Source organism: Zea mays, chromosome 3 (assembly GCF_902167145.1).
Source record: "Zea mays cultivar B73 chromosome 3, Zm-B73-REFERENCE-NAM-5.0, whole genome shotgun sequence".
Classification (NCBI taxonomy): Eukaryota; Viridiplantae; Streptophyta; class Magnoliopsida; order Poales; family Poaceae; genus Zea; species Zea mays.
The window spans coordinates 191,840,663-191,865,829 of record NC_050098.1 but is presented as its reverse complement, the minus strand read 5'-3'; the positions used below and the strand labels follow the sequence as shown (position 1 = coordinate 191,865,829).

General features: G+C 43.9%; 3 protein-coding genes across 8 annotated transcripts; 1 reads left to right on the top strand and 2 right to left on the bottom strand.

Annotated features, from left to right (window-relative positions):
- Positions 1 to 854: 854 nt before the first annotated feature.
- On the bottom strand, positions 855 to 6,000 carry LOC100277449 (14 kDa zinc-binding protein-like). Of its 2 annotated transcripts, NM_001364796.1 has the most exons (5): positions 5,731 to 5,983; positions 4,793 to 4,850; positions 4,240 to 4,329; positions 1,361 to 1,478; positions 855 to 1,261 (listed from the first exon to the last, which is right to left on the bottom strand). In NM_001364796.1, the coding sequence occupies exons 1-5, from the start codon at positions 5,877 to 5,879 to the stop codon at positions 1,188 to 1,190; spliced, it is 489 nt and encodes a 162-aa protein (NP_001351725.1). In that variant the 5' UTR covers positions 5,880 to 5,983; the 3' UTR covers positions 855 to 1,187. The 2 variants fall into 2 exon arrangements, with proteins under 2 accessions (NP_001351725.1, XP_035821686.1); XM_035965793.1 differs by lacking the exon at positions 4,240 to 4,329 and having other exon boundaries at positions 874 to 1,261; positions 5,731 to 6,000.
- A 1,445-nt stretch (positions 6,001 to 7,445) lies between these two features.
- On the top strand, positions 7,446 to 9,133 carry LOC109945173 (uncharacterized). The gene is made up of 3 exons (XM_023302134.1): positions 7,446 to 8,614; positions 8,688 to 8,930; positions 9,006 to 9,133. The coding sequence occupies exons 1-3, from the start codon at positions 7,683 to 7,685 to the stop codon at positions 9,121 to 9,123; spliced, it is 1,293 nt and encodes a 430-aa protein (XP_023157902.1). The 5' UTR covers positions 7,446 to 7,682; the 3' UTR covers positions 9,124 to 9,133.
- Positions 9,134 to 12,217: 3,084 nt separating this feature from the next.
- On the bottom strand, positions 12,218 to 17,137 carry LOC100501609 (uncharacterized). Of its 5 annotated transcripts, XR_004857018.1 has the most exons (6): positions 16,740 to 17,137; positions 15,656 to 16,605; positions 15,443 to 15,514; positions 12,739 to 12,948; positions 12,505 to 12,634; positions 12,218 to 12,402 (listed from the first exon to the last, which is right to left on the bottom strand). XR_004857018.1 is itself a non-coding variant. In XM_035966027.1 (5 exons), the coding sequence occupies exons 2-4, from the start codon at positions 16,502 to 16,504 to the stop codon at positions 12,554 to 12,556; spliced, it is 1,002 nt and encodes a 333-aa protein (XP_035821920.1). In that variant the 5' UTR covers positions 16,505 to 16,605; positions 16,740 to 17,137; the 3' UTR covers positions 12,249 to 12,402; positions 12,505 to 12,553. The 5 variants fall into 5 exon arrangements, 3 of the variants coding, with proteins under 3 accessions (XP_035821920.1, NP_001183222.1, XP_008673328.1); XR_002267922.3 differs by having other exon boundaries at positions 12,218 to 12,634; XM_035966027.1 differs by lacking the exon at positions 12,739 to 12,948 and having other exon boundaries at positions 12,249 to 12,402.
- Positions 17,138 to 25,167: the final 8,030 nt, after the last annotated feature.

Genomic DNA, 25,167 nt, shown 5'->3' with positions numbered 1-25,167 from the left:
TAATTTTGAAACCAAAGGGAACATGCCCAACACTTGAAAAACAGTGCGTTGTCGAAAACCAAAGGGAACATTATAAATTTGAACGATACGTGGGAGCAATGGAGAGCTTTTGAGGTGGGGGTCGGTCATCGCCTCATCGGTGCGCTCCGCGGCTCCGCCTCTGCTGCGTCCTCGCGACCTGTCCACCTATGAAGAGATGGGTGCTGCTACTGTTAAACGGTTTCTGAGCTATAGTAAAATCAAGATTATATTACTTGATGGCATTTAGCCGTGTACCCTCCAGTCTGCACTCTGCAGACATGCACACTGTTGCCAGTCGGGTCATCGGGTCGGCCCGTGGGCCGTCGGGTCGGGCCACGGGCAGACTCGGGCCGTGATTTTGGGACGGGCTCAGGCCGAAGTGTTTTCATGTTGGATTTTGCATGGCTCGGCCCGGTTGGAGCATCTCATGTTGCTGATTATGTTCGTTGTTCCTTTCGAAACGGCTGAGTTTCAACTTGTCAGAAGACGTGGTCCCGATAAATCCGAAGAGAGAGAGAGATGGGTTTTTCCGGTTTTGGTTTTGGCTCTACTATGGTCTGTAGACAGTCGCATGATTGAGGCGAGTGTGTTTCTTTTAGCTTCTTTTAGAGATGCGATGTTTGAATGTATTAGAGTTAATAGTTAGTTAACTAAAAAATAGTTGTGGAATTAGCTAGCTAACGAATATCTAATTTACTAAAAGTAACTAGTAATTGAACTATTAGCTAGACTATTCAAATGTCTTCAGCTAATTTTAGCAGTAAACTATTAGCTCTAATGTATTTAAACACGACCTTAGATGTGGTAAGAGAAAACATGGTACCAGGCAGGTATTAACTGAGAAACAGATAATGTTACGAAATGAAAACTTTTTATACTATTTGAGCTCCGTACACAAAATCATTGGGACAGCGTCTACCGATGACTATTTGTGCAACCCTAATAGCAAACTGCAAATGACAGCATATTATGAAATTCTAACGAGTGAACAACACATGCCTTACGAAGTCATTGCTTGAGTCTTAGGGTCTGTTTGGTTCGTGGCTAACTGCGCCACACTTTGTCTAAGGTTAGGCGTTCGAATTGAAGAACTAACCTTAGGCAGAAAAGTTAGGTAAAGTGTGGCAAGTTAGGCAGTGAACCAAACAGACCTTTACAACACCAACTCACCCCGGTGGCCAATTCATCTGCCGTCCCCCGAGAAGATGAACGTGTAGGTGCCGGTGGTAGACCGATTGAGCTACGTGCCAACAGAAGACAGAAAAATCAGTCGAAACCCCATTCCCCCACCAGGGCACCAACAAGATGGGTCCTGTTAGAATCAGTGAACTGTACTCACATCCTCTGGGCCCATCGTCCATGACAATTCTGAAGCCATCAGCAAGCCCTTCCTGCTCTGCTACAACCTTTGCAGCATACAGAAGATTGCCCAGAAGCTCGACATGCCCTTCCTCTGCCTGGGAACAAGCACATCAATGTATTAAAGTTACTGTGGATGATCTGTCCGTCAGTACATGCACCAAGAACCTCGAATCCTTAAATAAGTTCCTAAACCAAGGTGTGAGGCTTGCTGTTTCCCACTATACTGCTATTCTGTCCTTCATATTCAGTGTTATGACGTGCAGGGTGCTGAGAGGCAAGGTCTTACCTGTTTGGTTCCTTTAGTTTCGGAACTAAAGTTTAGTCTCTACCCTGTTTGGTTTATTGACCAATGATTTCAAGTCGTCCGACTAATCGCGATTAATCGCGATTAGTCGGGCTGGTCGGTATTTAGTGCACGATTTGGTGGACGACTCGACTAGACAACCTAGTCGTCCGGGTCGTCCGACTAATCGTCGACTAGGGCGACTAGTCGTCCGACTTGTGTGACCTGGTCGTCCTGGCTAGGGTTCAGTTATTGGGCCTTTTTTAGCCCATCAGGTTCAGGTAAGTCACAAATCACAATGAAGCAATATGTTACTTTGTTTATCCTAGTTGTTTGTTCTAATTTATATAATGTATACAGGTATATTTATATATATACCTATATAAGTATAGCTACTAGTCTAGGACGACCAGGGACCGACTAGGACCGACTAGGGGTCGACTAGTCGCCCTAGTCGTCGCCTAATCGCGACTAGTCGCCTGGTCGGTCCCAGGGTTCGACCAGGCGACTAGGCGACTTGAAATCATTGTTATTGACTAAAAGTATCCTGAACACATTAAGTGACTCATAAGAAAACTAAAATGCCCCTTACTGTACTCCGGCTATTAGTGCAACTGAAATAAATGAGGGACAAAAAAGGTAATTAATATGGTTTAGCCCATTTTAGTCACCCTTTGAGAGACTAGGGAGAGCAACCCCAAAAGAAGCCCTAAACTAACCCAAAAAAACAAATATTAGGGAAGGAATCGCTTTTCCGTCGCTCCAACGGCTCCCTTTACGCCCCTCAATCTTCGCATCCCCGCATCTGTGTCCTCCCCTCCCTCATATTTCCGCGTCAGGATCGCTTCCCCAATTTGGGCGCCCCACGCACATGTAGGAGCTTCTGGCTTGCGGCACATGCAGAAAGGCCCATGTATGAAGCCCATATGCAGGCGCCAATAGAGCTAAAAAACTCGACCAGTAGGGGAAAGACCGTCCCCACGGTATTATATTATGAAGAAGCTCAATCGGAGTCCCGACCGAGAAAGGTCACGAAAGCTGGCCGCCGTACAGCATAAGGGTCCCCCTATAGGCCAGATCTTTACTCGTGCTTTGAGCCCTCCCAGCCCTTGCACGAGGATCCGCCCCCCATAGGCATGTCCATCTCATGCGCACAATCAGGGGAACCAGCGAGTGACCTTTTTTAACCTCGACCTGAAATTCGCTCCCACTGAGATTCAAACTCTGGACCTAAAGAGTGCTACTCAGATCACCTAACCAACTCGGTTAGAGACCCTTTCGTGGCGCCAATAGAGCTAGATGGATGTGGTTTTGTATTTAGCCTAGTTTTCAATTTTTCAGCATTTGTTTAAAGGAGTTGTTGGAGTATACACGTTAAGAGCATCCCTAAATTTTTTTAGCTTGCCTCCAATAATCATTTTTTGGGGAAACTTTTCAGTGTGTTTTTGGAATTGCTCTAAAACAGTTTACTCCCTATTTTAATCCAACTGTTTGACAATTTAGGTACTAAATGGGACTAAAATGAAGAGACTAATCTTTAGTTACTAAATCAAACATGCCTTAAGTCTCATCAAACATCTGCAATCTACAATCATATTTATTCATACACTTCTAAATTTCAGATAACTAAATTTAAAAATGATTTCAGAAAACACAATTGTACCATCGACTAGCGCAAGTACATTATTTGTTTTTGTCATTTGTTTTTGGGTTGTAACATATCATTTTTTTGTCCTTATCTGACTATAGAAACAATTGTAAGTTGTCTTTGTATCAACATAAATAAAATTTTGACGGATTTGTGGTTCCGTGGTTTCGTTTAACAGAACTTTTATTCTTAGGACTGAAAATTACAGATTACGCCTACATAAAATTACAACAAACTAAAACTGTAATTCTAATACGAAATATAGGTGATAACCTTTGTCTAAAAGAAAACTAGTCCCTTACTAATACCGAACATAAACGGTTGTGTGGTGGTGAATTGCGGAAGATTTTAAAGATAAAGCCCCCCACCCCACCCACCCCCCCAGCGTGCTGAAAATACACCTACTATATTCCAAAATATGATTATTAGCAAGTCATGATATTATTAAAAGTTCTCATTACAGGGAACCGCACGCAGCTCAGTTTTTCATGCTCCGCTCCCTGCCTCCCCGTGCCTTCACGGCTTCACATACGGCTGCCATGCGTTCTACTCCCTGCGACCTCAAAAGCTCTCGTGGCACAAATCATGGCTAGTCTGAACGGGTCGACCATTAGCATGCTTTGTCAAAAAAAAGAACGAACAAAACAAATTAAAACCGGATAGACAAATTAGCCTTCATATGTATCAGTACACTTATGACAACCCATTACCACAAAAAATAGTGATTTCGTTAAAACTATCATTAAGGAAGTGCCATAATCATTCATGGACATAGAAAAATACACATATCAAGTATCATTCAAAGCATAAGGTAAACTGATCATATTTTCAAGCATCCAGTACTCCACGAAGAAAGCCATCCACGTAGAAGGAACAATACTTGGCAAAACAACCATAAAGAGGGGGAATAGGTGAATATGCATACCTTCGACAACCTAGACAGCCCATACTTAACCTTCGCAATGATTATAATATGTGTAGGAGCTTGTGGTGATATGTCTCTACATGCAAGAACCTGCAGTTATAGACATACAAATGTGACATCACAACAATTTAACTGTAATCACATACTACACTAATATTTCAATCCGATTCTCGATATCCATGAAGATACGTTTCAGAAGGTGTTTGGCTTGCCAAGGAAATCAAGGTGTTATTTCAGGAGCACAATTTTTTTATGATAGACCAATTAATATCCTTCTTAAGCATTAAAGATTTGAATGTGAGATCCTCTGCTGACATGGCAGCAAGGGTGATAGAGACAACTTACAAAGATTTTGGAGCCCAGAATTTCAAGGAGGAATATGCAGGGATAACTGGTTCTTGAGTTTTACCAATGGCATATCAAGGAGGAACATCAACATAGCACCAAGGTGACAAAGGCATTGAGGCAACATTAATTTTAAAGTGTAACATACTAACATTCATAGCATTATAAACAATAGGAACTCTACCCTGATGGCATAGATAATACTAACCTTCTCATCCTCATAAACCACCTCAGATGGGATCTCCTTCCGAATAATTTTGTCAAAACTACATAAGGCAGAGAAGTAATCATGTGAATAGAGGCGTTTGCGAGCTGTATGTGTGAAGAGGATAAATTGTAACCATATACAAAAATTATCAGAACAGCCAACACCAAAGCTTTTCAAGTAAAAAAGAATGGAGCTCGAATTTAGCACAGGTTAGCTAGTATTTCACATATATAAGTAACAATAATGATGCCCAAGCTTGATTAACTAACAGAAACTGCTATGCAGAGAAGTTATCTGAAGATTTCTGCAAGTTTCCCTAGCCATAGGTTGGGTGCATCGTGACGGATAAACAAATGCTGCCAAGCCAATGATATATTTTCAGGAGCTCGATAACCAATTCCATCAGATGCCATAACGTGTGGGATTGTTAAGCCAGATGATGTGAGCTAACCAAAAACTGCTCCACTATTGAGCTTGTCTTATGACAAATGAGCTCCTGTTGAGGAGAGGAGATTGTGCTCCTGCTCCTGCATGTGGTGAACCGGGGGTTTCAATTGCATACCTCAAACTTAAAACAAGCAAGGCCCTTAGGTAATGTTGCCATCTGAATGACCACTATGGACATACTGCGTTGAGATTATCTTGATTCGCCCAATCGAGTGACAATCGAAGCACATAGGCGTCTCCTATAAAACCTACCAAACTCAACAGAATAGGACCCTGACTACATGAACCGTCTCTCACAGTGGGAATGTGGGATTCAGTACTGAAGTCCAACCAACACCTAGGACTAGGATACAAAATCCAGGGTACTCTCTGCTTTTGCTTATTTCACTAGAACGAATTACTCGCCAAAATAGATATACGCTCACTACGGCAGCTTCCCTACCGAATCGAAACGACGGTGCAGGATTTGGAGAGAACTGATAGAGGCTGACATGGTGGGGGTGCTGTTGAGGTCGGTGGCGAGGGCGGCTTCCTTCTCCCCGGATATGGCTGCCGGACTGCCGAGCGGAGGGAGGGATAAGTGGGAAGCGATGACCGCGAGGCGGTTGCCGCTCGCCGTCGGCGGGCTATTGCGCCTCATCCCCACTGATTTCCGTCGCACCTTCGCTGCTCGCCTGCCCGTCTTCCGAAGGTGAAGAAGACGTGAAGTTGTAGAGCAGTTGACCAGTTGATCCCCGCCTGCCCACGCAGCGCGGTGAGTTAATTGACTTTATAACAGTCTCGTCCCGGCTTCGTCTGTATACTACTCCGCAGCTCCGCTTTACCAGATTGGTATTATGGAATACACACGCTAAATTGGTAAGGTTAATCTCGAGAAAATTGGATTTATGTCATTATCAAACTACGGATTCGCTCGAATGCCATTATGAAAACACGCTTCGTTACTACGCCATTTTCAAACACTGGATTACAGATAAAATGCCATTTAGGGGGTTATTTGACAAAGTATCAACTAATTGGACTATTTTACCCCTAAACTAAAACAGCTCCTCTCTGTTCTCTGTCTCTCGTGTTTTCTCCTCCTCTCTGTACCGCACCACACCAGACCAGGTTCCTCTCTGTTCTCTCAGCCGTGTCTCCTCCTCTCCGACGGCGAGCACCAGGCGAGCTCCAGCACGTACCAGGCCGCCCGGGCTCAGCTCCCCACGGCTTGCTCCAGCACGTCGCCCGGGCTCAGCTCCCCACGGCTTGCTCCAGCACGCCGCAAGGGCTCCCCACGGCGAGCTCCCCTCGGTGGCCTGTTCCCCTCAGCGACGGGCGGTTCCCCTCGGCTAGCTACAGCAGCGGTGGTCGGTTCCCCTCAGCTAACCTCGACGAGCTCCAGGTATGCATATGGGTTTTAGGCTTTAGGATTTAGGCTTTAGACTTTAGGGTTTGTTCTGATTTGAGTTAGCAGCAGCGAAGATCTCACATTATTGGTCACCAACAGTTGGCTAGATGGATTACAGCTGGAATGATTCTATGTACGAGTATGATTCTACATTTAATTAATTTTATAGAAATCGAATGAAGTAGTATGATTGTACATTTTTATTTTTTATTTTCAGTTTTGACGATGAGCTTCTGCCTAGCTTAGCATTGGTAGTACATCCTAGTGGTCATCCAAAGGTTGGTATTGACTGGGACGCACTTCAAATTGTTGAGAGGCAAGATGAGGAAGGTAGGATAGAAATTGTTGACGATGACAGAATGTATGAGTTGATTGGTTTGAGAGCTGAGGATGAAGCTGCTGAGAAGGCTGGTGAAGCTTTCAAGATGCAAGAGGGTGATGTCAATAGAAGTTATAGTGACAATGAAACTATTGATGCAGCCATCCCTGTTGATGATGAAATTCCAGATGAGAGAGTGATGTTGCATGACCCAGACAAGCCTTGTATGGATATTGGAACAGTGTACCCCAGCATGCGTGACTTCAGGCTAGCTGTGAGACAGTTTGCGATCAATGAAGAGTTTGAGCTAGAAATATATAAAACTGATCCAAGTCGATTTATTGGTAATTGCAAAGGAGAAGGTTGCCCTTGGCATATTGTGGGACGTAGGCAACAATCTGGGAATAGTGTTATGGTATAGACTTGTTCTTACTAATCTATGTTGTGCCCTTGCCATCTTTGTTGTTACTAACTGAGGTTTATTATTGCAGGTCACTGTCTTAATTGAGGAACACACTTGTACTTCCAGTGCTAGAAGGAAAACCACGACCCCTACTAGCGCTTGGGTAGCATCAAAGGTTATCCATCTTCCATTGCTTGCTGTATGTACAGATGCATGCAAAGGGTTAGAAAATGCAGTAAAACTTGTTTTCCCTCAGGCTGACCAAAGAGAATGCTTTAGGCATCTAATACAGAATTTTGTTAAGAGGTTTGGAGGTGACATATTCTCTAAGATGTACCCTACAGCTAGGGCATATAGGCCAGAAGTTTCACAATTCTTTTACAATCAAGTTGTGGAAGCTTCCCCAGATGTAAAGAAATGGCTAGATACTTACCACAAGCTGAAATGGAGGAGAAGTCAGTTTAATCCTGCCATCAAGTGTGATTATGTCACCAACAATCTAGCTGAAGTCTTCAACAATTGGATTAAAGATTGGAAGGACCTTCCAGTTGTTGAGCTTGCAGACAAGTGTAGGGAGATGATAATGGTGTTGTGGGAGAAAAGGAGAAGAATTGGAGATAAACTTAATGGGAAGATCTTACCTGCTGTTTTACAACAATTGAAGGCAAGGACCAGAGGCCTAGGGCATCTATCAGTGACAAAGGCTGGTTTTTTCTCTGCACAGGTTGAGGACAGCACAAACACTCACAACAGACATGTAGTGAAGTCATATTTGCATGAGTGTACATGCCTAGAGTGGCAGCACACCGGCAAACCTTGTCCACATGCATTGGCTTTGATTACAGCACAGGAGAGTGTGGATGTCGAATTGGAAGATTTTGTGCATGAATTCTACTCTGTACAAAGGTTCAAAAATGCATATAAGAGAATAATTGAACCACTACCTGATAAGTCTCAATGGCAAACAGTGGATCTGCCCTATGCGGTTGCTGCACCACTTGACAAGAGAGGTAAAGGAAGGTATAAGAAACTAAGAATTAAGAGTTGTTTGGAAGGTGGGAATAGCAAAGGGGAAAAAGTAGCTACAGAGAAAGGCAAGGAAGCTGACAAGAATGCAGTACTAGAAGCTGACATGGAGGGTTCAAACCAATCTGAGAAGGGGAAAAGGAAGATGATTAGAGGCAAAAGAAAGTGCAAAAGATGTGGAGAATTAGGTCACAGTGAAACTAGCTACAAGTGCCCATTGAACGGAACAAAGAAAAGGTAAGTGATGAAATGTCTAATTTGAACATTTGCACTGTTATATTTGTATCTAACTGTGCTGTCCAACTTGTAGGAAGAGAAAGCCTCGCATGAATAGAACAAAGTATGGGGATAATGCCAAAATCCCCAAAACTCGACTTCAACGAAGTGTCCAAGGTCAAGGTGTTGTCCAAGGTGAAGCTAATGTCGAACTTGAAACTGTTCAAGATCATGGTGCTGTCCAAACTGAAGCTGATGTCCAGCTCGAAGTTTCTCTTCCGGTTACACCAACAAGGGAGTCTATTTTACAGGACAGCCCAATCAGAGTCACTAGGAGGTAAACATATCATTATGATTATGTTGCATCAAGTCGTTGTTGTCTCATTAAATTACTGGTCTTTATTTTTTTCAGTCGGCTTGCTATGCTACTGGGAGATGGACAGATTGATATCCAGTCACCTCCCAAGAATACAACTCCTAAGAAGATGCTAATGAAGAAGCTCACACCAAGGAAGCTGAAGAAAATGTGACAAGATTGTAATAAGCTGCTGATTTTTGTGTTATCTAAGATTTTAGTAAGCTAGTTATTTTGAACCTTGTTATGCTATCAGATAAATTGTGTTCTTTCTGAAACTGTGTTCATTCAGTTAAGAATGGGAAACTGTGTTCTGAATTTCTGAAATTGTGTTCATTCAGTTAAGATCGGCTACTTTTTCACTCTGATGTTTCCCTGCCCCTTGCTGTTCATTCAGTTCTGAATTTCTGGAGCTTGCCCTCGTCCGTGCTGGAGCTTGCCTCTAACCCATGGTGCGTGCTGGAGCTTGCCTGTGCGTGCAGGAGCATGCCTGGTGCTTGCCGTGGGAGAGGATTAGAGGAGGAGATAATGGCTGAGAGAACAGAGAGGAGCCTGGTCTGGTGTGGTGCGGTACAGAGAGGAGAAAACGCGAGAGACAGAGAACAGAGAGGAGCTGTTTTAGTTTAGGGGTAAAATAGTCCAATTAATTGATACTTTGTCAAATAACCCCCTAAATGGCATTTTATCTGTAATCCAGTGTTTGAAAATGGCGTAATAACGAAGCGTGTTCTCATAATGGCATTCGAGCGAATCCGTAGTTTGATAATGGCATAAATCCAATTTTCTCGGTTAATCTCCCACCCACAGTAACCATCTGTTTTCTTGCGTTTGATGAAGGTCGTATACTCCTGTTTCCTAATCTACTCCTAGCGACACTGCCCAAGCTGGTGTCCAGTTTTGCCCGCGCCGCCTGCCCACTGGCGCCCGCGCCGCCGCCATCTGGTGCCTGGGCCGTCCACCATCGTGTGCCCGCTGTATCCCCCGTGTGACGCTGCCCAAGCAGCATTTTCCCTTCACCCGTCTCCATGGAGGACGAGTACAGCGCCCACTCACCGGATTCATCTCCCGGTGATGCAAGTGAGCCAGCCCTTCCTTGCCTCCCCACATTTTCTGTTGTGCAAAGAGTTGATCTACCGGCTCCGAGCTTGGATTTATTGGATCGACAAGTCTTTCTATTTGGGGATGAAAATAGAATGGAGCTTTGATTCAATTTCAAATATCCAGCAGTTTATTGTCTGATGTACCTGCGTCGAGTACTTCATAGTTGTCTTATCTTTTGGTTTCAGGTTTTAGAAATTGATTGGAGGGCAATACAGATTGATGATAGATGAGAAGAAGAAGGGGAACAAGATATTGCCTTTGAGTCAGTGATGTTTGATCGGTTAAGATTGCTAGCAGAAGATGAACGTGAAACTACTCAAAGGCAAGATGCTTTTACCAGTAGACCATTTGGTGTCCGCCGAAGTGATGAATTTGATGATGAAACAGCTACATTGCCCTGTACTGATTGCATACCACAAGAAAGAGTATTTGTTTGCAACAGATCTAATCCGATAATGAACATTGGTAGTTTGTACAAGGATATGAAAGAATTCAGACTGGCTATGAGGCAATATGCGATTAATAATGAGTTTGAGTTAGGAATTGAGTCAAGCTCACCTTGGAGATATCGAGGTTATTGCAAAGGAGGTGATTGTCCATGGAGAATCAATGCAAGGCTACAAAATGTCGTGTCTCCCACTGTCGTTGTGAGTAATGTTTTAGCACACATTGTTTGTACTTTCGATCGTTGATGAAATTAGGGAAGCTCTCAATGATACATTATTTTTTGTGCAGGTTGCAGTTATCGTGGATCAGCACACATGCACTTCTAGTGGCCGTCGAAAAACAACAACACCCACCAGCTCATGGGTTGCATCCCTAGCACTGCCAATCCTAACGAAGAAACCACATATGGGAGCAAAAGAATTGCAAAATACCTTGCAAGAGCAGCACAATTGCACATTTTTTATGATACAGTGTGGAAAGATAAAGATAAGGCCCTTAGAGAGTTGTATGGAACATGGGAGGATAGCTTCAAATTACTATTTAGATGGAGAGAAGCTGTTTTCGGAGTCGCCATCGGAGAAAGAGGAGGAACGAGATAAGTGAGATTGGCAGCGCCGTGGAATGGAAAGAGGACTTAGGTTTTCACCGAGTACTCCGTTTTCACCAGCCCCCGCCGTGGTTAAAGCAGGGATACAATTGACTTTTACCATTGCTGATGGAATGTTACAGTGGGCGGGAGATTAACCATACCAATTTAGCGTGTGTCCGTGCTCCATAATACCAATCTGGCGAAGCGGAGCTGCGGAGTAGTATACTGGCGAAGCCGCGCGACGAGACTGTTATAAAGTCAATTAACTCCAGCGCGGTTCCACACTCCCACTGACGCCTCATTCGTTTAATACTATTACACGTGGATTAAATGTGATTAGAAAAAATAAAAAGAAGTTTGACTTGTTTGAATTTAAACTCATCCAATCTTACTCAATCCATATGGATTGAGAGCAAACCGAACAAGCTCTAACTCAGTTTTACGCCTTCTTAGAATCAAATCGTACTTTGCATCTCACGCGAGTTTAGCGAATCCTAAGCACAGTTACGAAGTTTGCGAGGTTTCAGGAAAGCGCAGCTGATTTTTTTTCCCATCAGAAGTCAGTAATGAGCATAATTAATTTAGGTACGGTTTGAAATCAAGCCAGTTTAAAAAAACTGATTTTTATATTTTAGCTAGAAAAAGCTAGATTCTTGGTTTTTAAGAAATTGAATTCTTAATTACTATTAAACTGAAGCATAAACTGATATGTTTGGAACCATCTCAATTTTAATAGACTAATTTATTAAAAACTGGGTGCTTCCAAATATGCCCTTAATCAATAAATCAAACCTAAATCTGAAATCAAGGGCCTGACAGTGACAGATAATGCGAGGTTCAGAATCTGCAATTGATTTTGGTTTTCTCAATCTGTGCCTGAAACAATTCACACTTCTTGCTGGTAGAACAGAAACATCAACGCCGTATTTCGAAGGAAACACATCAACATCTCATCGGACCACCGGCGTTTCACCACGAGTCAGCACCAGAACGGGGCTCCACAATATATGAAGCAGTGGTGTCAGGGTAAGTAACCCTAACTAACTGCAACACCAGTACACCACAACCTCCCAAGTAAATCAAAAAAATTCTCCAAACGGATCAGGAGAGTGATGGAAGAAGAACAACGACCAGAAGAGTCAAGTCATTTAACTCCGGTTACCAAAGAAAGGGCTCCCATACTTCTCATAGTTATATGTATCCATCTGTTAAGTCACACCATGTAAACAAGCTCCGACCACCTACATGTGTCCTGAAGATTTTACATACTATACTGGTAGCAAGGCCTCGGACAGCACATGCTCGGCTCCTGCTAGTCTAGAGAAAGGGAGGGAGGGAGAGAGCAAACCATCGAGCTAGGATAAACAAAAACTCCCAAGCTAGCAAATGATTCTAAACCAAAGAGACAAAAAAACTTACAAGCTACAGGACTTACAACCTACAGCAAAACAAGATATTCTGCATACAATCAGAAAGTCGCTGAGCCGGTTCTCCTCAGTTGGTACTTGGGTTCCGGAAGAGGCTCAGAGAAAAGTATATTTTCCAACTCCTGAAGATAACACAAAACAGGGCAAAATGGGGTCAACGGTACGCATGGAGATAGGATAACATCCATCATTATCTCAATCAAAGTACACGAATACAAGAACCTACCATGGGAGCTGTATTGATCTAAATTAAAGAACCAAGAAATCAGGCCAACTATCTTAGCATTTGGATCAGCACACCAGTATCTTGGTTTTTATTTATTTATTGGCACATGAGAAATTGATTGTCAGAATACGATGTCAGGAAATTGCTTCTGCCCATTCTCTAATAATATCACAAAATACTACCTCCGTTCCCGTTCGGATATATATGTCGCTGCACAGTTCAATTTTGTACTAAACAGCGTCATATAAAAAAATCGGAGGGAGTATAAGAAATCGGATTACTTAGTAACATAATAGTCATCTAATACCATAAGCAACAAATAAAACATCAAAAAGTTGCAACCAACTAAACAAGATCACTTGGCTACAAATTAAGTTTGAGATTGAGGCTACAAACATACTTACTGAAATGAACAGGTGGCTGTATAAACTATTGAGTTACCAATATCAAGTGGTCATTAGGATGTAGCACCAAAGACCAAGACATCAAGTCCAAACTTGAATAGCTAGTTATATATCACCCATCAACAATAGCATATAAAGAAAGAAAAAAATGTTAGCTATAATAGCGCTAACATGCCTGTGTAAATGACTCCAGAATACACTAGTAGAAATTTAATTTATAGAACTTTTGAGTTATCTAGAGAAACTTAAGATAGTTTCCACAAACAAGAGCTCTCAATATAACATATATGTTTGTAGAGCTGTAGCCCTCTTCTACTGTGAAGGTTTGATTGGTTGTTGGCAGAAATGTTAGACTGCATTAGACCTTATGCAGCATAACCTACATGTATGCAGTGTCTTGGCGTTTGGTTGTTCTGCACAGGAAAGCTGCATTTAACAAAATTGTTTTTTTATTGTTAACTTTTTGTTGCATGTAGTCACCTCCATTTGAGTTGACGTATCATGTTTCGAGTAGAAATATGAGGAATGGGAGTTTTATTTTTGTGTGAACATCGGGTTGTGCAAACCTGCATTGTCTAATATTGACCAGATTTACCGTACTAGCTACTGTGCAAGCCTGAGCCTATAAGGCAACCAATCAGACCCTAAGAATTTACAACTAGATATAGGCTTGGAATGCACCCTTCGGATGCAAGACAGTAAATCAAAATGTTGTTGTATCCAGCAAGGACATAAAATGGCTCTCTTAGAATTTAAATGAACACGCTTATCCATTTTTTGGCACATCGTTCACTGTAGCATAATATAACCTTATACGATTGCTACGAATGTGTATAATAACATTTGGTGGTCTTTTGAGGATAACTAGCGTAAATAAAAGATAAGCAGCTACTAGTGTTTCCAAATCATAAATCAAGTCTAGTCACCTGAGCAACAACTAGCCGACTAGTGGTGAGTCGCGATTAGTTTAGTTGAATAGTTTGCCCAGGGCAACCTATTTCCTAGTTGTAGTTGGTTGGCCATCCCAGTAGCATTGACTGCAAATCCAGTAGAGACTAGATGGAGAAGTTTAGCACAACCGGCAACCAGAGAGCAGAGGTCGGGGTCGGGGCATGTGGTGCGGCACACTGGCATGGACCTCTGCTGGAAGGAGATGGAGGTGCACCGCCGGATGGAAGCTGAAGTGGCTGCAGTGTGGCAAGCTCCAGACAGAGGTGTCATGCGGGAGAAATTTCCCTTCCTCACTCGTGCTCCATTACAGGCAGCGAGTGAAGATCGCCTACTTCAAAACAAAGCTGTGGCTGTGTGTTAATATATATAGATGGTGACAACCCGAGCTAGCGTGGTCTGTACCTCAGATACTACTAGGCTGAAGCCAAAGTTGCCAGTGAGACATAGCCAACTAGTCAATGATTGGTAAAATAGTAAACTAGCTGAATTGTTAGTATATGTAATCAAATTGATGCACCAAATTGGTGTCCAGGGAACAATTTGTCCATTAACATTGATTAATCATGATTGACTGAAAAATATCAACACTCGCAGTCGCAGATAAAATTACAAATAAGACTTAGAACTGCCGCGAAAGGGCCACTAGCGTAATGGTTAAGGCTTCCGAGTAGCACCTCCAGGTTCTGGGTTCGATCCCCCTCAGGGGCAACTTTCTGGCTTGTTTAAAAAATCCCCTCGTTGTGCCCCGCCTGCTCCCAGGTTACGTCCTGCGTGCCACCCTCCGGTTGAGCCGTTGCAGAGTGAGCGGTGACGGCCCGCTAGTGATGGGGGGCAGGGTTCGGGGGTTTTCTCGGCCGGGGCCATGTTTCAGTCTTTCCCTCCCCGGCCGAGTTTTTTTTAAGACTTAGAACTGCCCTTTGGTATTTGCATCAACCCCAATAGATATATGAAGGGACAAACAGTAAAAATCTCATAGTAATTGGATTAGCCAAAGCCAACAGATGCAACACATCAGATCTTAGTCTGTATACCTACTCAAACATGGTTTATCTCCAGCAACAGAAACAGAAAGGATAGAACAAAAAAAATAAAACATCACGGGATTTAGGTATCTTTAGATAATTGCAAGTCTTAAAAGTAGCTTCACAATGTGAAAATAAATTAGAGGCAGGTGTCAGTAAGAGTAAAATGACACCTATTAAGGAGCAGAAAGTGATGGTGAAGGGAAATACTAATTTGTAACTACCCGTCTGCACCAACCAAACAGGGGGGAGGGGAGGGCAACCCGTGTTAGCACTTAGCAAAACGAGGGTGACATCTGATAGTAATGTATTGAAGAACTAAAGTACCTTTAACGTGGTTAGCTTCTTATTCTCCTCTTCTAATCGAGAAACCTTGTTTTCCAGTTCATTAGTGTATGCCTGTTGAAAATACAGTGTAAGTAATACTCAGGCTTAAGAAGAACAGCATCATCATTTCTAAAATTTTATTTACAGATAACAAGAAAAACTAGCTCAATCAATTAGTAAAAACAAAGAAAGGAAGGAAACGAATATTGCAACCTGCTTCCTAGCCCTTGAACGAGCAGCTGACTCCCTATTCTTGATCATCCTCTTCTGCCTTCTCTCCACCAACTTATCAGCCACATCTCCTGGGGAACCACGCTTTCTACCAGGCATCGGAGAATCAGAAAGTGCACCCATCATCGGTGAAGAAATGTGGCCATCAGAGTATGACTCCAAAATAGCACTTGGTCCAACATTCAGGGACTGAAGGCTTAACTGACCCGGTATGTAAGCACCTGGCAAACTATGTTGCCTGTGCTGATGGGGCTCGATAGCTGTAATCCGCTGCTGATAGTGGTCTAACCATTGTGCCCCTGCTGTCAAACCCGCAGCCCCAGTGCTACCAACCTGTTCCACACTGCCTATGCCATTCAAGTCCTTCAGATATCCTTCGGCGACAACCCCAGCTTTCACCAAGAAATCCTCAAGCGTCATCTCTCCAAGCGTTGGCTGCCGCTCCCGCTTCCGCCGACCACTCTCCCCAACATTTCTGTTTGGTGCATCCTGGATGTCCTTCCACACCTCGTCCACAGTTCTCCTGCTGAGCTCAGGCGGCATTGTGATACTTCCCTGTCGCAAGAGGCCCGAACTCTGCTCATATTGGCTGGTAGTGCCACCATCAGGGTCCAGGTCATCAGGAAAGACACTCTTCAGCAGCTCCTCAAGGTTCATGCTGTGTAGGGGTTCTCCCAAATGGCTCTGCACCTCATCAAGGGTAAGGTTATACAGAGACCCTTGTCTTGCCAGACTCTGCATCTGCCCGCGTTGCGCTGCACCGGCACCACCACTACTACCCATGCCTCTTCCACCTCCCCCAGCCTGTGATGCGATTGTCTGGCTCCCCATAAATCAACAGGTTTCAGGAACAACACTAGCCGGTCTCCGTTTTACTGTCACTCAGATCAAGCGAAGACAAATCGCACATCTCTGGGCAGAAAGATCACAACCTGCAGATCCATAATAGTGAGGAGAGCCATCAGGAAACTGCTAGTGAACCCAACACGGATAAAAAAAGAAAAGAAAAAGGCCATGTTATTCTGAATCATCAATCGCCATGGGAAGGGAAGAAGCGCGACCTTACCTACACGTGAGACGCGCAGCCCTTGCCAGCACCGGAGACGGTGACGACATCGCCTATCAGCTCACCACAGGCGTCGACCACTGGCCTGGGCGCCTGGCGTCGGTCTGGGGCTGCTTCAGTGCTTCGAACGAAACAGGAATGGGTCAGGCAACGAGGCGGAAGGCGCTACCTTGTGTGGCCCGACCGAGGCGGAGCGCCTGAGCAGGGCGCGGGCGGCAAAACAAATCTTTCCCTTTCACTTCTCAAGAGGGGCGCCGCCGCCTAGCATCTGCCATTAGGGGAGGAGGTGGAAGGGGAGGAGGCGGCCATGTGATGGGTGTGCGAGGAAACCATCGGGGTCGGGGGCCTGAGAGAGAGATCTTGTTTAGTGTTAGGCAGCAGTGATACTACGCTAACTTAAGGCTTAAAACTGCTGTAGAGGGTATTTAAGAACTTAGACGTGGGCCCCACCAGCAAAATGGGTAAGAAAAATGAAATGGAAATGGGGTCCATGCTTTTGTCTTCACGATTCAGCCTAGATGCCGAGTGTAGGGGCAGCCACGTGTATACCTAGACATTCTGTTTATTAATTAATATCATTGACCAAGGCTCCGATTTTAATTTTCACATCTCGTACCCCAGTTTGGCGTATACGGCAGTGAGACACAAAAAAAAAGATTCTTCAAGCACACCATACAACTAAGAAACTCTATTATACAATGGATTGTCTATAAATATAGCTCACTAATAAATATAGAAGTAAATACACTTGTATAACATCAGATCAATAGAACATATGACGAACTCGTACAGTGAAAAATGAGATGTTTGTTGCTACTTGAATTACGAGCCATAAACGTCTCACGGTTTTTTTGCAAAAAAAAACTCCTTTAGCCACCTTAAAAGCCTCTACATTAAACACTATTTTACATGTCCTTATATCAAGTACCACACAACAAACTGAGAGCACCTAGAGGGGGTGAATAGGTGATCCTGTAAAAATCAACACTAACTGACACAAACTTGGTTTATGAAATGTTTGTGAAATCAAAACCAAGGTGTTATGACTAGAGAGAAAGATATGACTTCTTCACTTAATTGCTCTTCACAAAGTGAGTATTAAACTTAGAGCAATTATCAAGTGAGTAGAAGCAGAGAGAACCGCACAAGAATAACAACAGATGACACATCGATTTTTATCCCGTGGTTCGGCCAAGTAGAACACTTGCCTACTTCCACGTTGTGGTGTCCCAATGGACGAGGGTTGCACTCAACTCCTTTCCAGTGATCCAATGATCCACTTGAATCCCACGATTTTCTTCCTTATAGCAGATGTTTCCCTTGTGAGGAATCTCCACAAGTTGGAGCCTCTCACCCTTACAATATTGATCACAATGAAAACCACAAGAGTATGGGAGAGAATAGAAACACACGCAAGAGCTAGAGTCGCAGCAACAACACGCACACAAGTTAAGACACGAGCGCACAAACACAGCGCAACGAGTCCACAACTCAACAAGTGCTCAAATCTGAAACACAATGATCCGGATGCGTGCTTTCGGAGTCTAGGCGTCTTAGGATGTTCAATGGAGGCTTGGTGTACTGCTCCATGCGCCTAGGGGTCCTTTTTATAGCCCCAAGGCAGCTAGGAGCCGTTAGAGCTCTATTTGGTAGGCAATTCTTGCCTTCTGTCCATTGGCGCACCGGACAATCCGATGCACCACCGGACATGAACAGTGCACGATTTCTTTCCTTCTTTGGCGAAGCCGACAGTTGAACCCTCGGTCCACTTGGCACACCGGACAGTCCGGTGCTGCCTAGTGACCGTTGGCTCTGGCCACGCGTCGCCCGTGGATTGCGCGTCGATCGCGATGTCGACCGTTGTTGCAGACGTTGTTGGCTCACCAGACAGTCCGGTGAATTTTAGCCGCAGCGTCCTCGACGATTCCCGAGAGCAGCGAGTTCGTTGATGAGCCAACATGTGCACCGGACACTGTCCGGTGCACCCGCAGCTGGTGCAGTACTCGTTGTTTCAGCTGAACTCCTTTTGGTCCTTTTGGACTTGACTTAATTGAGTTCCTGGTACTTAGACAAGCATGTTTAGCACATAAAACAATGGACTAAGTGTCTAGAACTTACCTTCATACTTGATCCATCTAGATATTCCTCTGCTCAATATTATGTTAGTTCACACATAGTGTATTGTGTATCTAATCACCAAAACAATATACAAATAGCTCAGGGGCACATTTCCCTTTCACAAACATAAATATTAAAGTTGTTCGAAAACTAGCAATTTCTAAAACCTCACACGCATAAATACCCCCTCTATTTTTTTATATGCCACATTATTTTCGTTCTAAATCAAATATTTCTAATTCTAACTAACAATTTTAAATATATATATATATATCAACAATATATAATTTATATTTCTATATTCACTATAACAAGTACTTTTGTAATATATAACTTACGTATTGTAAAACTATTTAAATTTTCTTAAAATTAAGGGTAAAGGATGAAAATGTTTAACTTTAATAACTAGAGATGGAATATAACATTAAGAGTTTTAAAACATGAATCTGAAATGGGTTGAGAGAGCTGGAACTATTTGGCCCAATGAGTAACCCAATCTCACTTAACAAACTACTTTTTAATTTACCTATTTATTTTTTCCAATAAGTACAGTTGGTCATTGTTTATAACTTGTACGTGTGTCTATGTCCATGTTTAGAAGAAGATTGGAGGATACCATATGTTGATAGCAATGAAGTTTAAAATCATGGTTTACTTGCACACTTATTCAATTCGATGTATTGCTAAGGTTGGGTCCAGTGCTAGATGACACGCCCGTTGACGTGGCTCAGGGCACGGTTGGTACCAACCAAAAAGGCCCCAAGGGCAGGCGATTCAGTCGGTCGGTCAATGGACGGTGGACCCGTCAATCGGTCTGTACTATCGGTACCGACCACGTTGGCACCATACTAGTTGATATTGACTGCCGCGTTGGAGTCTAGATCGGTCTCGATCAGGCCTAGTCGATAAGACCACCTACTACTAATGTGTCGTCTCCTGATAGGCTAGTGTCATTTTAACCATTTGGATTTTAAAAAATTTGAATCCGCCCTATAAATAGAGGGGTGCTCGGGTTCATTCACATCCCTTCCTCTTGAACTCACAAACCATCTACTGCATGTGTAGCCTTCACTCTATATTGATATGGATCTAAGGTGGAGATCCAACTTTGATACGTTCTCAGGTTTGTTCAACGAGCAATCTCCATAATGTCCCAATACCTGTGTGGGTGCGGAAACAGGTCTTCATCGACGGCCTTTGCCTCGTCCATCATTTACAAGAGAGCATTACTGCTCGTCCCCTGACTCTGCAACCTATGTTTCCTTATCGTATCCTCCTCCTCCATATCCATATTGATCAAGTGTCGATGTTGCTCTTACTACTGTTGAACCTCCTACGATCGATGCTCCTCCTACCAATGAAGCTCCTTCCACCGACGCTCCCCATCACAACCTTTTCCTTATTGTGTCCTCCTTCGTACCCATATGGATATTCATATGATGATTCTCCTTATGTATCGCATGGTGCTCCTCATGTGTTCCCTCCCCTTGTGATGCTCCCCCACATATGGTGTGTGTCCCCCTTTTCGTCCTCCTACATGCATGGTGCCTGGAAGCAGCCACAGTGACACAACCTTCAACAAGTTTGTGTACTCATGTGCGTCACAGTTCCAACGACAATGAGACTAGACTAATAAGGAGGATGAAAGACTTGTAAGTACACATATACTTTTATGAGTTAGACTTAGTTTTCAAGTTGTGAACATTTTTTTAGTTCATAAATTTATAGGTGCACGCATGGCTATTGCACACCGTTGGCCCCGTTGAGGGCTACAATAAAAGGGGACCAACCTTTTGGGGCCAAATAGCAACTACATACAACTCCACCAACGAACCTCCTCACCACTGCACCACTAAATAGTTGAAGGGATCGGCGGTCCGCGAGCAACCGCAAGGTCATCCCGAGACACCTAGCCCAGGTGGGGTTGGCCGAGGCCTAAGGCCGACTCCAGCAGTTCACCCAAAGTTTACCCATAAGCATTGTTTTGCACTGTAGACTGTATTGTTTGCATAGTGGAGTTTGAATATGGGTATGGGTATAGGTAAGCTGCTGGAGATAGTCTAACAAATTAGGGTTGCCCGGAGCCCAACAGTTCATTAAGCACACCTAACTCAGGGAAAGGCCCAATCGCCCCAAAAGACTAGTCCGATGGGGGAAGGGTAGCTCTCCCTTTTAAGGTGGCTTACTCCTCCCAAGTTAAGCGAGGTGGAATAATTCTGAGACTCACATGGTCATCGTCCAACTACAATTGGGCCAACTAGGCCTATTCCGTCTTTGCCAACAGGTAATAGTGGAGGATGTCCTCATCATTCTCGCCTTCTTAAAATGGGCCCTAGCTCTGGTACCAGATGATACACCCAGCCCAGGTGGGGTTGTTCGAGGCCTAACAAATTAAGGTTGACTAGAGCCCAACAGTTCATTAAGCACACTCAACTCAGGGAAATGCCCAATCTCCCCAAAAGACTAATTCGATGGGGGAAAGGTAGCTCTCCCTTTTAAGGTGGCTTCCTCCTCTCGAGTTAAGCGAGGTGGGATAATTCTGAGGCTCACACGGTCGTCGTCCGACTACAATTGGGCCAATTGCGTCTTTGCAAACGGGCAATAGTGGAGGATGTCCTCATCACATCCTCTTTAACCACGTCTACAACCGATTATCTACGGCTCGACTAAACATATTAGATGATGTAATACTGAAAGGGAAATAGGCTCACACCTTTTCCTAAATGATTTTGGTGGTTGAATTGCCCAACACAAACAATTGGACTAACTAGTTTGCTCTAGATTATAAGTTCTACAGATGCCAAAGGTTCAACACAAACCAATAAAAAGTCCAAGAAAGGGTTCAAATAAAAATAGCAAAAGACAACCGAAGGCTGCCCTGGTCTAGCGCACCGGACTGTCCGGTGCACCAGGGTGGATTCCCTCCAACTCGCTAGCTTCGGGAATTTGGGGAGCCACTCCTCTATAATTCATCAGACTGTCCGGTGTAGCACCGGACTGTCTGGTGTGCCAAGCGGAGTAACGGCTAACAGCGCCAACGGTCGTCTGCAATAGGTGAACAGTGATCAACAATGTGCGACTGCACGCGCAGAAGTCAGAGCAGGCGCAGAAGGCGCACCGGATAGTGAACAGTGACTGTCCGGTGCACCACCGGACTGTCCAGTGGCCCCACATGTCAGAGCTCCAACGGTCGGAACCCAACGGCTGGGTGACGTGGCTGGCGCACCGAACAGTGTTCGGTGGCGCACCGGACTGTCCGGTACGCCATACTACAGAAGCCCTCACCAACGACCATTTTGGTGGTTGGGGCTATAAATACCCCCAACCACCACACTTCAATGCATCCAAGTTTCCAGCCATCAAACCTCATACAAGAGCTCTAGACTTCATTCCAAGACACAAACAAAGAGATCAAATCCTCTCCCAAGTCCGGAATCACTCCAAACAAATTAGTGACTAGAGAGAGAGACTTTTGTGTTCTTTTGAGCTCTTGCGCTTGGATTGCTTTTCTTCTTCCTCTATTCTTGTTTCCAACTCACTTGTAATCAAAGCAAGAGACACCAAGTTGTGGTGGTCCTTGTAGTGGACTAAGTGTCCCATTTGATTGAAGAGAAAGGCTCACTCGGTCTAAGTGACCGTTTGAGAGAGGGAAAGGGATGAAAGAGACCCGGTCTTTGTGACCACCTCAACGGGGAGTAGGTTTGCAAGAACCGAACCTCAGTAAAACAAATCACCGTGTTCATCTGCTTTATTTCTTTGTTGATTTGTTTTCCTCTCTTTCAGACTCGAATTTAATTCTAACGCTAATCCTGGCTTATAGTGTGTGCTTAAGTTTGTAAATTTCAGATTTGCCTATTCACCCCCCCTCTAGGCGACTTTCAATTGGTATCAGAGCCCGGTACTTCATTAGAGCCTAACCGCTCGAAGTTATGTCGGGAGCTCACGCCAAGAAGGAGATGGTGACCAGCGACAAGCCCGCCACAAGCCACGGGAAAACTCCATCGGGAGAGTCCGGCAACAAGAAGAGGGAGGAATCACCTCCCCGCGTCAAGTCACACCGGAGTGGCGACAAGAAGAAGAAAATGAAGAAAATGGTCTACTACAAGACCGACTCTTCATCGCCATCCACCTCCGGCTCCGACGCGCTGTCCGTCACTTCTAAGCGCCATGAGCGCAAGAAGTTTAGTAAGATCCCCCTACGCTATCCTCGCATTTCCAAACGCACCCCTTTACTTTCCGTCCCACTAGGCAAACCACCGGTTTTTGACGGTGAAGATTATTGTATGTGGAGCGATAAAATGAGGAACCATCTAACCTCACTCCACGCTAGTATTTGGGACATTGTTGAATTTGGTGCGCAGGAACCATCCGTGGGGGATGAAGGCTATGACTCGGACGAGGTAGTCCGAATCCGACATTTCAACTCCCAAGCCACAACTATACTCCTCGCCTCTCTAAGTTGAGAGGAGTATAATAAGGTGCAAGGGTTGAAAAGTGTCAAAGAGATTTGGGACGTGCTAAAGACCGCGCACGAAGGAGACGAAGTGACCAAGATCACCAAGAGAGAAACGATCGAGGGGGAGCTCGATCGATTCATGCTTCACCAAGGGGAGGAGCCACAAACCATGTACAACCGGCTCAAGACCTTGGTGAACCAAGTGCGCAACCTCGGGAGCACCAAATGGGATGACCATGAAATGGTCAAGGTTATTCTTAGATCACTCGTTTTTCTTAACCCTACTCAAGTTTAATTAATTCGTGGTGATCCTAGATATAAACTAATGTCTCCCGAGGAAGTGATAGGAAAATTTGTGAGCTTTGAATTGATGATCAAAGGCTCCAAGAAAATCATCGAGCAAGGCGCCACCTCCACACCCGAGGTGCAACCCGTCGCATTCAAAGCGACGGAGGAGAAGAAAGAAGAGTCTACATCAAGTAGGCTCCCCATCGACGCCTCCAAGCTCGACAATGAGAAGATGGCTTTAATCATCAAAAGCTTTCGCCAAATCCTCAAGCAAAGGAAGGGGAAGGATTACAAGCCCCGTTCCAAGAAAGTATGCTACAAGTGTGGTAAGCCCGGTCATTTCATTGCTAAATGTTCATTATCAAGTGATAGTGACAGGGGCGACGACAAGAAGGGAAAAAGAAGAGAAAATAAGAGATACTACAAGAAGAAGGGCGGCGATGCCCATGTTTGCCAGGAGTGGGACTCTGACGAGAGCTCCACCGACTCCTCCTCCAACGAGGACGCCGCAAACATCGCCGTCAACAAGGGTCTTCTCTTCCCCAACGTCAGCCACAAGTGCCTCATGGCAAAGGACGGCAAGAAGAAGAAGGTAAAATCTAGATCCTCCACTAAGTATGCAACTTCTAGTGATGAGGAAAATTCTAGTGATGACGAGGATAACTTGCTCACCCTTTTTGCCAACTTAAACATGCAACAAAAGGAAAAATTAAATGAATTGATTAATGCCATTCATGAGAAGGATGAACTCTTGGATAGCCAAGATGACTTCCTTATTAAAGAAAATAAGAAGCATGTTAAAGTTAAAAATGCTTATGCTCAGGAGATAGAAAAATGTGAAAAATTAACTAGTGAGCTAAGCACTTACCAATTACCATGATATCATTTCCAACCTTAGAAATGAGAACACTAAACTAATTGCTAAGGTTGATAAGTTAGATAGTTGTGATGATTCAATTGTTAGTCTTAGAAATGATGATGCTAATTTGATTGCTAAGATTGAAAATTTCAATGCATCTCTCTCTAGCCTTAAAATTGAGAATGAAAAATTAATTGCTAAGGCTAAATATTGAAATGTTTGCAATGATGTTATTTCCAATCTTAGAAATGAAAATGTCATGTTACACGCTAAGATTGATGAATTAAATGTTTCAAACCCTCTACATCTACCGTTGAGCATGTTACTATTTGTGCTAGATGTAGAGATATTAATGTTGATGCTATTCATGATCACCTAGCTTTAATTAAACAACAAAATGATCACATAGCTCAACTTAGTGCCAAAATTAATGAGCATGACTTAGAAAATGAAAATTTTAAATTTTCTAGAAGCATGCTCTATAGTGGGAGACGCCCAGGCATTAAGGATGGCATTGGCTTCCAACAGGGAGACAATGTCAAGCTTAATGCCCCTAAGAAACTGTCTAACTTTGTTAAGGGCAAAGCTCCCATGGTTCAGCATAACGAGGGTTACATTTTATACCCTGCCGGTTATCCCGAACACAAAATTAGGAGAATTCATTCTAGAAAGTCTCACTCTGGCTCTCATCATGCTTTTATGTATAA